General features: G+C 30.5%; 1 protein-coding gene across 3 annotated transcripts; it reads right to left on the reverse strand.

Moving 5' to 3' along the window:
• Positions 1-469: 469 nt before the first annotated feature.
• On the reverse strand, positions 470-14,275 carry LOC124532769 (fructose-bisphosphate aldolase). 3 transcript variants are annotated; one of them, XM_047107834.1, is made up of 10 exons: positions 14,128-14,275; positions 11,347-11,463; positions 10,930-11,021; positions 9,408-9,582; positions 6,990-7,193; positions 6,334-6,449; positions 5,263-5,362; positions 4,619-4,818; positions 3,586-3,660; positions 470-1,287 (listed from the first exon to the last, which is right to left on the reverse strand). In XM_047107834.1, the coding sequence occupies exons 2-10, from the start codon at positions 11,456-11,458 to the stop codon at positions 1,192-1,194; spliced, it is 1,170 nt and encodes a 389-aa protein (XP_046963790.1). In that variant the 5' UTR covers positions 11,459-11,463; positions 14,128-14,275; the 3' UTR covers positions 470-1,191. The 3 variants fall into 3 exon arrangements, with proteins under 3 accessions (XP_046963790.1, XP_046963789.1, XP_046963788.1); XM_047107833.1 differs by lacking the exon at positions 3,586-3,660; XM_047107832.1 differs by lacking the exon at positions 470-1,287 and having other exon boundaries at positions 3,112-3,660.
• Between the last annotated feature and the right edge of the window lie 277 nt (positions 14,276-14,552).

The following is a 14,552-nucleotide window of genomic DNA, read 5'->3' on the forward strand; positions in this document are numbered from 1 at the left end:
AACAAAAATTAATATTACTATAAAGCTGAGATGGCTCAGTGGTTCGAAAACGTGCATCTTAACCGATGATAGCAGTTCAAACCCAGGCAGGCACCACTATATATGTGTTTATAATTCATCTAGAGCTCGGCGGTGAAGGAAACCTTCGTGAGCAAACCTGTATGTGAGTAATATCATAGAAACTGCCACATTCTACCACCCCGTCTAAAAGAGCGTGGTGGAATATCCTTCTTCTTGAAGGGAGAGGAGGCCTTAGCCCAGCACTGGGAAATTTACAAGCTGTTACTTATTATTATAAAGTGGTATCCACAGGTCAGTTCGGAATCTTTAGATATTTCCATAACAAGTTTAATGATGACAAATAAACTATATAACATATACAAACATATAAATACATAGACAATTTACGAGTCAATACTAAATACTAATTAATATTTATTAACAACAGGAATAAAATGAAACTACATTATAGAACAACTATTTTATTATATTTTACTCTTAATATCAAAATACATTAAAAACCTAAAGTAGATATATTATAAAATAATATTCATAAAAAATATTCATATAAACTGTCACTTTTATTATGATTGTTAAAAATAAATTAGGTACTTATTATATTTCTAAAAAAAAAGAATGTAATATATAAAGTGCAACAGATTATATAAAGCATCTAAATGATGATTAATTAAAATTTTTTCTAATGACTTTTACACAATACTACATTTAGGAACGATAAATATTTTTTCTTTTCATCTAGTAATCTCAAATTTTAAAGACAAGTAAATAACATCCATCCTAAAATTCTAAAAAATTATTGCCAAACGGCAATTATATTTCGATATCTAGTGTGAATGTATATATAGCCTAACAATTTATGGAACGCGGCGCCATCTTGTTTTTAATTCCCGCTCAACAAAGATATAATTTGATTTTGTAAATAACATCTTTATCTATGTAGGCGCTAAAATTGGTGCACAGATAATTAAATATGACATATGTTTCTTCAAAACAAATAATATTTTTTTAAAAGTTCCTTCCGGTTTTACGTATGAATCGATAATTTAAATTATATAGATTTTCATTGTGCTTAAGAAATAAGGAATAAACAATTATTCCAGTATTTTTGTTCAAGTCACAGTTATGTATAAGAGCGTATTTTATTTGTAGGTCTGTGTGTTGATGTTGTGTTTAGTATGCGTGGTTAGCAACGAAAAGACCGGCTTCAGCGCCCACACCTGTTACGGATCCAGCGACGTATTTGCCCTGGGATGCTTGACCGTTGGCCTGGGAAGGAAAAATACTTAATGAATAATTTGATTAAAAGTAAGGGTTTAATTGCTGTCTATACTAATGTATTGTCGTTTTTATTGTATGACCTAATTGACTCACAGTGAAAAAATAAAAACAACATACATAAAACTTATATCGGAAGATGTTGCCAGTTTTCAATAATAAACTGCGCAGTATATAATATTATTAAATAATAAACTTAAATTTAGATTATTGACGTCAAATGAATGTCATGCTCTTGTATATAAATAAACTTTTTTTATGATGTAATTTTAATTTTAAACTATAAAAATAGCAAAACTCTATAAACCAATGTTTTTCGTAATATGTATTAGTTTATGATTACTCAATTTACTGGATGATTTTTTTGACCACAGACTATAATAAAAAATCTTCCTAAGATTATTTATTCTAAGCGACTCTTAATTTCTTTAAGACATAATTGTAAAAAGAATTGATGTCTTTGAAAGCTATCCAACGGTGGTGGAGTTGGTCACTTAATCAACAGTACTCTACTATACTACCAACAATACAATCCTTTCCAAATGAAATAGTAACTAAGGCAGTATAACCGAACAACCAACATTTTAGGCAATACGTGGTGGTTAAATGTCAAAGTGACATAACATTTAAGAATAATTTCAAGTCGCCAACAGAAATGTAATTAGTGGTTTATACTTTTTTATAATGTCTGAGGCAAAGGCAACCACATATTCAGCTCACTTTTTGTATAACTTATCTGGACCAAATTAATAAAAAATATACACTAAATTCTTACTGTACGAGTATACATACATTTAACAGATTGGTTGTCTTACTTTGTTAAAGAAGTGCTTACGTTAGTAATTCTATCTACTCTAGAGTAATACTAAATAATGGAAGCAAATTATTAAGAAAAATAGTCAAGAAATTATAAAAATAAGTCATATCTACAATTAAAATTATTTAATAGTAATTTGTTGGTAAAAAAAATCTAAATAAACCTTCACATTTTTTTCTTATTTAGATTCTTAAGAAAGGGTCACTACTAATTTAAATCTTATTTTAAAATCGATTTTTCAAAATAAAAAAGTGGCTAATTATATTCGGGTAACATTTTGTATATTTATTTCTCAGCTTGTCAAAAATATATTAATTTAACTAACCCCTATTCCAATCGAACGGATAAAAGTAATGACCGCATAGGTTTTTCGTGCTGTTTGCTATTAGCTCTGCTATATATATACTACAATCAATTCTTTTACAGTTACTTATGAAGACTTCCCACACACTCTTTAGAAGCCCTAATAATTTTTTTTTTTTTTTAAAACGTAACGAAAATCTTGGTAATGGTATAGACAAATCAGGATTTCGACATCACATTACCTCAAAGGAGATTATTTATCTTTACGTAACTAATCTATACAAATGTACTACAACCTATACTAGTTTTAAACAAAAAGTCCCCTTTATGAAATAGAAACAAAAAGTAAAGATAATACATTGAAATCACTACAAAAACTACAATGGTCTCGAGCTAAAAGTGGTTAAAAGAAAATTAATGATTAATTTAATTAAATGAGAGATGGATATTATTCTTTATAGATCTATTCACTCATGAAGGTGTATCTCGTTATACTACACGTAAGCCTTAAAACAAAAAAATCATGTAAACAATTTTTTTTTGCTGTCTCTACTGGGCAACTAAGACATCTAATAATTTCGAGCGTCACTCATACTCAGAGGTTCCGATATATTATCGTGGAAAGATACACGCACTCATGAATGAACAGATCTATTATATACACAAGGAAATAAAAAGTCAAAACATTTTTTTATTTTATTTTTTATTAACGAAAACGAAATGTTAGTAAATAAACGTTTACACAAAATTATTACACACAAGCTATTAACGTGCACAATAACTAGCTACTCTATGTATGTGTTACTTACGTATAAGTACAGAATTATAGTTTAATTCAATAGAATTTGGACAAAAGACAAAAATAAAACGCCATTTTTGATTCAGAAATCAATAAACAGTTCTTCAGTAACTTTTTATTCTGTGTACAAATTCTATTGAAATCGACTAGATGACAGTTAAATCGGTGTTGCAATAAAATTGAAAATAAATAAAAACATTTCGAAAATAGAAATTCTCCGTTTTATATATTTTATATTAAATGCTGCCATAATTCGAGTAATAAAATAGCATTAAAATAAACTTTGTGATTATTAAGTCTTGTATAAAGGAATGTGGATACTGTTACATAAATTTATATAAAAAAAAAATTAGTAAGCGTGAGCTTTAACAAAGTTTGACTTGGAAGCGGCCAGAGAGGGAATCGAACCAGCTACATATTTACCTTGGCAGGCAAGACCGTTAGCCTATATAAAAAACATTATGGCAGCAAAATTAATGTATATTTCGTTCGAGATTATGAAAGAAGTTTTTTTTTAAATGTTGGTAGAATCGATCGTTGCCATGGCGCGATGCGTCGATGTGGTGCAAGGAACGTGCATAGATAAAAAAAATGAAAATAAAACAAATTAGATACATTCTACTCAATGAACAAAAAGTTAGGTACATTCTAATAGGTTAAGCTATGATCACTTTTTTTAATAAAATAGTATATAACATTTTAATAACAGTCTAATAATTTACACCATTATTAATGTTATGTAGAGGTTAAATCAAGATGGCAACATTAATTATTTAAGTGATCTTAACTTGACCTTTATACTAAAACAGGTTAATATACTGATAACAACACAAAAAGCCACATTCGCTACTATTAACTACTTGCATGCTAAGATTAGGTAATGGTTACTACTGAAAGTATGTAAAGAATTAGTATTTTTATCTATTTTATTTCTACTTAATTATTAACTTACCTCGTAATAAATAAATATATTTATTACATTTACTAGAAATCCTAAGTGGTATTTAATTGTTATACCTCATTGAATTAATAGCAAAAAAGCATCTTTTCTGGATTTGAAGCATTTTAGTGTAGAGTACTAGGATATCATAAATTCAAAGCAGTTCGGTCTTCCTATTATGAATTAAACATGAATTAAACCTGATAGTTCTAAATGAGAGCACTCATTGTATTTATTATTATACTTCATAACTTTACACCCCCAGACATATATTACATTTTCTTGTATCATATATGTATTTAATCACAATCATGAAAATGCATGATAGTCAACCATTTATTAACCATAGGCATCAAGGTTAAATTAATTTACTTACCAAATATACATATCTGCTTTTTTTTCAACCTAGACAAACTGAAGCGTAAGATACGTACCAGGGTTTCATAAATACAAAGGATATTACCTTAGCACGCTTAATAAGTTCCTGCTGTCCAGCAAGCACATTCTCCTGCTTGCCTCCCCAAGCGCGGAGTACGGATGCCTGTAAGGCGCGTCCGTAGCTGAAGGTGAGAGCCCACGGCCTCTTCAGCTCGACGGTGTTGATGGCGTTCAGGTTAACTGAAGCCTCTTCCTCGGATTGACCGCCAGAAAGGAATGTGATTCCTGAAATATAATGATTATATAATAGTATGATTTTAAACGTGAAATTTACCTTAATGAATGAATGGCTGCTGGAGATAAATATGAATAACATAAAGTAAAAGTAAAGTAAAAAACTTTACAGTAAAAGCAGTCGAATGGATGCTTGTGATAAATATGAATGACATAAAGTAAAAGTAAAGTAAAAAACTTTACAGTATTATATGAATGACATAAAGTAAAAGTAAAGTAAAAAACTTTACAGTAAAAGCAGTCGAATGGATGCTTGTGATAAATATGAATGACATAATAAAATACTTAAATATTGAAATTAATACATGCTTTTTTAAATGAGTAAAACATTCCTGTCAAAAAAAAAACGGATTTTCCTCGAGTCACATTTAACATTAATTTTATACTTTTTATGTCAACCGTACCGATGTTTCTATACTAGACGATATTTCTTACCGGGAACTGCAGCAGGCACGGTTCTGAGGAGAGCGGTGACGGTGGCGCGGCCGATGTCAGTTGCTGTGTATGTCTTCTTGCAGGACTGTCCGGCGGTCACCTTCGAGTATCAAAATCAAAAATATATTTATTGGTGTCATATCAAATACATATCTCACAGAGGCCCTGTACTCCTAGACTAGGAAAACCCGTATCTTAGGGGCCAGTGACTTCCCAATTAATGTTTCAGTTCAACTTTAAATTTAATGCTTAAATCAATAAAAAAATTAAATTTAATGCTAAAATAAATAGTGTACAAATAAAAAAATAAAAAAAGGATATAAAAAAGTATATAAACTTTTTGGATGAGAAAATTTTAAGTTTTATAATATAATTATCAAATACCTAGTGGAAAGATTTATAATAACCCGTTGTGAATTAAAATTCAGAATAACTATTACATTTGCTGGTATCTCACCAATCCATATCGATGCTATTTAAACCAAATAAAATTATGGACCAAAGTTATATTGAACCGTTCAATGCAGTGAAATAACTTTTCATGTTTTATTAAAAAATTTAAAAAAAAACGGCTTAAATATATTGGACCTTTATTTCTTTCTATCGCAGATATATGTTTATATTTATATGGGCATATAAAGATAACATCGATAGCAGCTTGAGTTCTTGCTATAAATAACAGCACATAACGTAATACATGTCTATATTGCCTTCAGAGCGTACCTGTGCTTAGTAAAGTAAAGTAACGGCCTGTAAATTACCAATTGCTGGGCTAAGGCCTCCTCGTCCATTAAGGAGAGGGTTTGGAACATATTCCAACACGCTGTTCCAATGCGGGTAGGTGGAATATACATTTGGAAGAATTTCCATGAAATTAGACACATGCAAGTTTCCTCACGATGTTTTCCTTCACCGCCGAGAATTATAAACACAAATTAAGCACATATATATAGTGGTGCTTGCCTGGGTTTGAACCCGAAATCATCGATTAAGATGCACGCGTTCTAACCACTGGGCCATCTCAGCTCAACTGTCCTTACATTACTGGTTAACAAAAAAAAAAGAAATTACCATGTTAGGCTTGAGGAGAGTACCCTCGAGGAAAACATGGTGGTCGTTGAGAGCCTTGTACACGGCGGCCAATACAGTTTCAGTCACCTTCTGTGCACGGTCCAAGTCGTGCTCGCCTAGAACAATCGAACAATCACTATAACTATATGAGACTGTACTATGAAGTTCTCTTGTGTAGCCTACTCATTTATGATCGCCTAGTACCATAATGTCAACTTTGCTCTAGTTCAATGACATTTTTGTACTCTATTCTCACGCAAGACAAACACATACATAAGCACACATAAAAAATACTAACACATAAATAACAAACATTAATTTCACTATCAATAAAGATTTTAAAGCAATTATTTGTATAAAGTTGGCAATTAATTTTTTTACACATTGAAAATGATTACAATACTAATACTAAGCATCAGTTTTTTTACTTATATGTTTTGAAGTAAAAAATAAAACCTTCCTATTATTTATGATCGCCTAGTAGATTTAACGGCGGAGTTTTAACTTTGTAGCGTCTTTACATTTTGGTAAAGACTCTAAAACTAATGGAAAAAAATGAGTTAGGTTTGTTATTTGTCTTTATTCTACTACTAAAAATTGATTTAGGTAAGTTATTTGCTTTTAATAGTAGTAGGTAGTAGTAGTGGGTAGTTTACCATCGGGAAGTACTTCAGGCTCAACAATAGGTACGATGCGTTGGCTCTGGCAGATGGAAGCGTAGCGAGCAAGCACATTCGCGTTCTCCAGGATAGCCTGGTACGAGGGCGTGTTGCGGCCGATCTTGAGCACACAACGCCACTTGGCGAAGTGGCAGCCATCTTTCTTGTATTGAGCACAACGTTGGGCTAAGTCATCCAAACCTATAAGAAACAAATTTTATTAAATTATACAGTCTATTTACATACATCTTTACATAGTGTAAAACAAAGTCGCTTACCGACGTCTCTATGTTTAAAATTACGCAACGGATTTTGATGCGGTTTTATATGTTATACTTAAATATATAAATTGATTCGAGAGGAACGTTTTTGTATACAATAAATACATGAACAATATGGTAAAAAAACGTTGATTTACGTTTCTAATGTGATTTCGTTAATAAATAAATTCTATAGTATATTAAGGATCAACATTACGGCCGTGTAAAGCCGGGTCGCTTATATTATTTTAATAAACTATAGTAAATTTCAACCTATTAACATTAATAAATATTAGAAAAAAAGACAGAAAATAAATGCTAGTAACGAATCGTGCCCAAAAACGGCTTTTAGAAGGCATTCCAATAATTCTAAATAGATATTATTTTCCGATGTTTTACGTTACGAGTTATGTTCGGACGATCAGAAAAGTATTTTTAAAGTATTATTTATTTAATTAATAATTATTTGATTTACAAAATATTATATTGATTCGTGTGTTATTAGTGGATCTGAGACAAAAGCAATTTATTAGTTAATAAAGTTATACAGAATAAAATCACTGCGTTAGCATTTCGATTGTATGATAAATCTAGAACTAAGCTATTTCACGGCGCTGGTGTCCTGGTAACGTACGTCTTGGCGATAATATTAAGATATTTTCTTTACAATATATTCCATGTAACGTATTTGAATTTGACATTGGTCATGAAATAAACAACAATAACTTTTAAACATTTATCGTAAATGTTGCATAATGAATGAGACATATAAAGACGTCTCGTGACCTTTGAAGTTGACACGTTACATGTAGCGTGACCGGTGTCACGTATCCGTCGATAATCTTTGATTCATTTCTTTAGAAAGTTATAAAAATAAATTTGCACTTTAAATACTTGCAAGAGCATTATTTTTTATTTATTGCTGTTATACTTATACTTTTATATAATTATATTGATTTATATGACCAATATTAATCAATATATTCATCAGATGGATTAATTCTCTATCGCTATGACCTTTTCTTAGGATATCTATCTCATTTGAAGGACAAGTTTTAGGACTTTTTCCACCATGCTGTTCTAATGCAGATTTGTGGAATTATGTTGCAGATTTCACCCTAGACATGCACGTCTGGAAATATTTCTTTGCTACACAGCAATATCACTAGAAATATTGATAGAGCTAATAAAAACTCACTGACGTCGCCTGGAATTGAACTCACACTCACAGTTGAAAATTTAAGACAAAACTATAATGCCTTATAAATTATCCTATCACGACTGTTCATGAATTTAATTAGGTATATTTTCTTTCTACATTAAGATATTTATTACAGCTATATAACCCGACTTCGTGAGAATATGATTCATAACATAAAACCCTCACATTACTCCAAAAATGTTAGCCTTCTGAATAGATAGAGCTGACATTTTAAAGTAAATAATTTATAAATAAATAATTCAAAATTTCAGCTGAATAGACTTATTACTAGTTTTGGGTGTAAATTGCTAGTCAGTGCAGATAAATAATTTTATAAGATACTAATTTACAAACACACAGTTCTATACGATAAAAACGACAAATCTTTCTATATTGCGTATTATCTTAAATGGAAATTTTAAATCGTATTGTTTAAAATTAATTATAGATATTTCGGACTTTGACATTATTATCTCAATTGATAAAGAGACGAGCCCCTTATTATAACAAGTTCAAGGCTTATCGCCAATATGAATATAATACATGTATATCTACGAGTATATGGAAAATAAAAATGAGTTCAAAATACACATTGTCATTATTAACAATCGAAATATTAATTATTAAAGTAGACTGAGGAAAAAGGCAAGAAACTCAATAGTTCATTAACTTTTTTCCGAAAATTTGCATTTGTATTTCGAATGAATTCAAAACGATTGGAAAGAGTTCAGCAAATGCACAGAAGTGACACTGTTTTCTACGCTTCTCGCTAGGTTCTAATCATTTCTAGATCTTCAATAAAATGTTATTGACACCGATCAACGATTTGAACCAAGAAATACTGATACTTTCTCTCTCGTTCTCTTTTCTTGGAAGAAATACTGATACTTCCTCTCTCTCCTCCTCTTGGAAAAATATCAAACTATAGATCTCAAGTCCTGAAATTAAACTCACCCTGGGTAGTGCATTCGTCTTCAGAGCCGAAGAGTGGTACGACACCTTTGTCGACCTTGATGCCGGGAATGATTCCGCGCTTCTCCAACAAGGCAACCAGGGGAGTACCATCGTCGGCTTTCTGGTAGAGGGTCTCGTGGAAGAGGATCACGCCGGAGATGTTTTCAGAGACAGCCTGAATGGTAAAAGTAAAAAAAGTAAAGTAACAGCCTGTAAATTTCCCACTGCTGAGATAAGGCCGCCTCTTCCATTAAGGAGAGGGTTTGGAACATATTTCACTACGTTGTTCTAATGCGGGTTAGTGGAATGCACATGTGGCAGAATTTCGATGAAATTAGACACATGGAGGTTTCCTCACGATGTTTTCCTTCACCGCCGAGCACGAGATGAATTATAAACACAAATTAAGCACATATATATGGTGGTGCTTGCCTGGATTTGAACCCGCAATCATCGGTTAAGATGCACGCGTTCAAACCACTGGGCAAATAAATAAAAAAAAATAATCAAATTCTACCATACAGAGCTGAGATCAGCTCTGTATGGTAGAATTTGATTATTTTTAGGACGTTAAAACTTCTAGTTTTGTAGATCGAATACAGAATCAAAAACAAAATATTTAATTGAATTAGTTTATTGAAACTCAAAGAGCATCAATGATTCGTAATTGTGAAGGTCATGTCAATCAAACGTATACGGCCCCCACTCAAATCCTCAGTACAGTATATTTGAGGACTATGATCAAACAAAATAGAACTTTTTATTTAAGGAGGATTATATAATTACTTCTGACAATTTCCAAGACATTTAAAATCGTTTAGTAAATTCCAACTAGATTAACCGAAACTCCGCCATAACTGTTACGAGTAACAATCCTTTAACATACATAAATATAGTTCTAATCTTTGCCTTTTTGTTTTTGAGGCGTTTCTCCAATGATTGAATACATGACCATCGTCAGTGAGGCGCTTTGTCCCGTTACATTGTGTGAGTCCTTAATCCAGGTTGGATTACTCACACAATCTATCCACTTTATAAAGTTCTAGAAAGCCGACATTCGTGAAGTACTCGTAATTGATATTATATTGAGTTTAAGATTACAGTTTCAGAAAACATTCTTTATTATCGACAATTTGATAGTGACTTTGTATGACCTTCAATTATCTTCAATAAAACTGACTGTATATGAAACGTAATACATAAAATCTTTGTACACTTCGTTTAAATTAATAACTAGTAAACTTTTGTAAGCAGACCAAGTGCAGTCGGGGTAAAAAATCTCTAAGACCTCTTTTGGTGTCCTCAGTGTGAGCGATAATCTGCTTTACCGATCGAGAATGACATATTGCGTCGCAATGATTTGATTTTTAGATTCAAAAGGTACTAAGAGTTTAAGACTTGATTAAGGAATGTATTTAAATACTGACGAAGGTTTGCTTACTCTGACTGTACATTACTCATCATAACTAAAATATTGATGACCATAAATAATATTTATAGCTTATTAATAATATTTAATTACCGGATCCGAGCTGAAGAGAAGTTGACGGTACTTGCGACGGTTTTCTTCGGTGTTCTCAACGCCGATGTCTTGAAGACGCTTGCCCATGGTACCTTAATAAAAAACATCCATAATAAACCTACTTATACAACAGTAGTAGGGCTGTATCGAGCTTTGCCTGAGTACCAGGCAATCATAAAGTATGCGGTGATATCATATTATGGCAGTGTTTTTAATTGTGTGAGTACTATTGTAAGATATTCTATATAATATCCGGAAGTATATAGGTACACCGCACAGGAATTATAGAGGTTATTGACCATTAATCTTAGTTAAATCAAATAAAATGAATGTTTTTGTATGGGCAAGGTTTGAGGATTGACATTTCTTGGATCGACGAACTAATATTCGACGCGCCGTATATAAAATTAAACTTACCAGTGGACTCATCAGCTGCCAGGATACCCTTTCCAGGAGCAACAATCGCCTGAGCGATCTTCTTGAGCTCCTCCTGGAGTTCGGGGGTGGGGTACTGGAAGTATGTAGACATAGTGGCTGCAAGAGAAAAAAAAATATTCAGTACGGCAATTATAATGCTCTACATGATTTATGATTTCCTGGTATTTGTTTTTCAACATAAACTATAAGTATGTATGTATACAGCATTCTTAATATTTTTTTTATATATTTCTTACGTTATTCGGTAGAATTTGATATTTTTTTTAGAAACTTAGTAGTAAAGATTTTTTTTAGTAAAAACTCATTACTTAAATATAATTTATAAAAACATAATAATATTCACTGCTTATCACTGACCAGGATACAATTAGATAAAACATTACAAAAAAACATTTTAAAATTCTTATCAGTTTATCGGAACGATTTTTGGTCAACATGTTTTCGTCACAGTAGGTGTGTTTAATTAACATGTCATGATTAAAACATGAGTAGACACACCTCCATACTAAATCCGGTTTAATCGAGTTATTCCAGTTTAAAATTCAATAACAACTCATAGACAACAAATGACATTTTCAATTTTAAATGACTATATAAAAATAAACTAGTAGTTGTCTATGATTTTATTCCATTTATAGGTACAACTGCTGTTCTACTGGCCGGCTATATTACTGATTAATCAACTGGTATTCAATGCGAACAACTTTCAACTTTTTAATATGCATAAGGGAATTGATGTACTTGAGATATCTCCTTACTTTATGACAAATAGTTTCAATTATCTTATAATCTATTCTTAGATTAAAAATATGAAAGTAATGCTGACTGTTATCTGTACATGCCTAAACTGCTGAACTGATTTAGATCGAATTTGGTGTTGAGATAGATAGTTTGGGTAAAGCTATTGGTTTAGTTATATATTACAACTTGATCCTCTGTTTAGTCTCTAATTAAAAAAAAAAAACATTCAAAAGTTATAGGTAATTCAAGTTTACATAATTATAGTCATTTGTTTAACAATATTTGCAGCATATGATTGTAAATATGATTTCCAAATGTTCTAAAATATATACATATATTTTTGTTTATGTGGCGTACGCAGATTTTAGGATATTTTATTGTACCTACCATTTATAATACAAATATGGCACAGTTAGACAGCATCTTAACTAGTTTAATAATTTTCTATTACTATACGAGCTGCCCATCCTAAATTTCTTCATGGGAAATAAGAATTTAATATATTCCATTTGAAGCATCGCCCAGTCCAACCTAATACATACAAACTCATTGAATTGGTCCTAACATTAAAAAGTTAAGGTAAATACATACATAAAGAAGAGTATATATATTAAGATAGCACAGAGACAGCTCTAATTTAACAGAAGTATCTGATCTTGGTAACCCTTTATATCTTTATAAGTCTTATCATATTACATTTAATTAAAAAAAAAAAACAATATGTTTTAATAATTCTAGTATACCAGCCAAATATGTATGTATAACATTCATTTTGATCCAAAATAGTTACCCAATAATTTGTCAATACAAAACTTTACTGACAAGTAACTTTTAATTATCAAAACTATGAGTAAATGGTAAATAGGACAATAAGATCACATACTGGATCTGTAAAAAAAAATAATTTAAAATAGTATTCCCTTAATAGACCTAGCCAGGTATTCCAATAATAATTAATAAAGCCCAAATATATACCTTTTGTTCCAAATCCAGGCATCCATCCTGATTCAGGAGGGCCTTTCTTGCCCTTTTTGCCTTTCGGTGGCATTTTTAAATTTTATATGAAAATAAATGTACTTAAAATTTCATCTTATACTCAACATTTTTTTATAAAATGTGTAAAAAAAACTTACCATAACAAACTGTGTCAATCAAAGTCAAATATTTACAATTACATCAATGTCATTTCACATTTAAAAATGGAATTCATTAATTATGTATTGTCATCTATCTGGCCGTTTTCAGGAGTATTTTTTAATTGCTGTTCTCTATTAACTAATTATAATTTTAAATCAATTAGTAAATAACATTATCATTAAATTAAGAGTATATCAGTATTTATATTTCAATAATTTTGGAATAAAAATATTGTTTTCTTAAGTCACTTTATTTCGACTGTTACAAAATGAACTTTAATTAAATTTTTGGAAATTGTGCTTTATTTCAAAAGGTGACCGCGACCTTCAGAGGTCACATTACACAGCGTGACGAACATGATAGTTTTATTTACGTAGGCTAAAGAAATGAACTTACTTTCTATATAGAGTTTGGAGCGGTACCAAATACGATTTAACATTCATTCATTAAATTACGCATTTTGTATTTTTTTCAAATTTACCAAATAATTAATACATATTTTTTAAATGCAATAGATACGTTTAATTATTTAGAAAGCAATAGTAATATTCAATTATTTCTAGTTTAAAGTTATGCGTATTATTAAATTATTAGTTAGGAATTTATGACAGGACGCAAAAAGGAGAAAGTGCAAAAAAATACTCGTAAGAACATAAAAATCAATTTGATATTGTAGTACAACTATTTGTTTAAAATAAGTGTATCTATTCAGTTTTTTAAATAATTAAATATTTAAATATTTTATACAAAGTATTACATCATGTAGTCGTAAAACTTACAAAATATATTAATAATCGTTCGTTGATTTAATTTCCTTTGGAAAATAAACATAGAAAATTTTATAACTAAGCTTTTAAATTAAAATAAACTCAAAACACTTACATTTTTATTTGAAGATTCTAATTGGAACTAATGCACTCCCCAACTGATACTGGACAGAACTGTCAAAAATTATTAAGCGAGGAGAGGACACGAATAAAAGGTCATTTGAAGGTCTGATAACCATTCTAAGAGGCGAATACTGTTTTACCGATGTAAAGAGCTGCCATCTGTGTACAAAAAGGGACACTGTTTTAATACATCGATGTTGCCGTAGCTTTATATTCCTAACGTTTCAATAATATTAGTATAGATGGCGCTATTTTCAATGTTTGTAACTAAATGTATTTTTATTATTACTGATTTTAAAATTTAACAGGTACCTATAATTAGTAAAGTAGATTTTGTTTAAAATTTATCTTTTATGATATTTTGTATAGTACTATATGATTAATATAACTATTACGTAGGTAAATTTAAAATATTTT

Source organism: Vanessa cardui, chromosome 10 (assembly GCF_905220365.1).
Source record: "Vanessa cardui chromosome 10, ilVanCard2.1, whole genome shotgun sequence".
Lineage (NCBI taxonomy): Eukaryota > Metazoa > Arthropoda > Insecta > Lepidoptera > Nymphalidae > Vanessa > Vanessa cardui.

Bases quoted from the DNA above. Each gene is read 5' to 3' on its own strand.
- LOC124532769 (XM_047107834.1), bottom strand. From the start codon at position 11,458: ATGTCTACATACTTCCAGTACCCCACCCCCGAACTCCAGGAGGAGCTC. The intron at 11,022-11,346 runs GTAAGTTTAATT...TTTTTTATTAAG, and splicing joins GGCAGCTGATGAGTCCACTG to GTACCATGGGCAAGCGTCTT. The intron at 3,661-4,618 runs GTAATATCCTTT...TTTTTTATATAG, and splicing joins AACTTATTAAGCGTGCTAAG to GCTAACGGTCTTGCCTGCCA.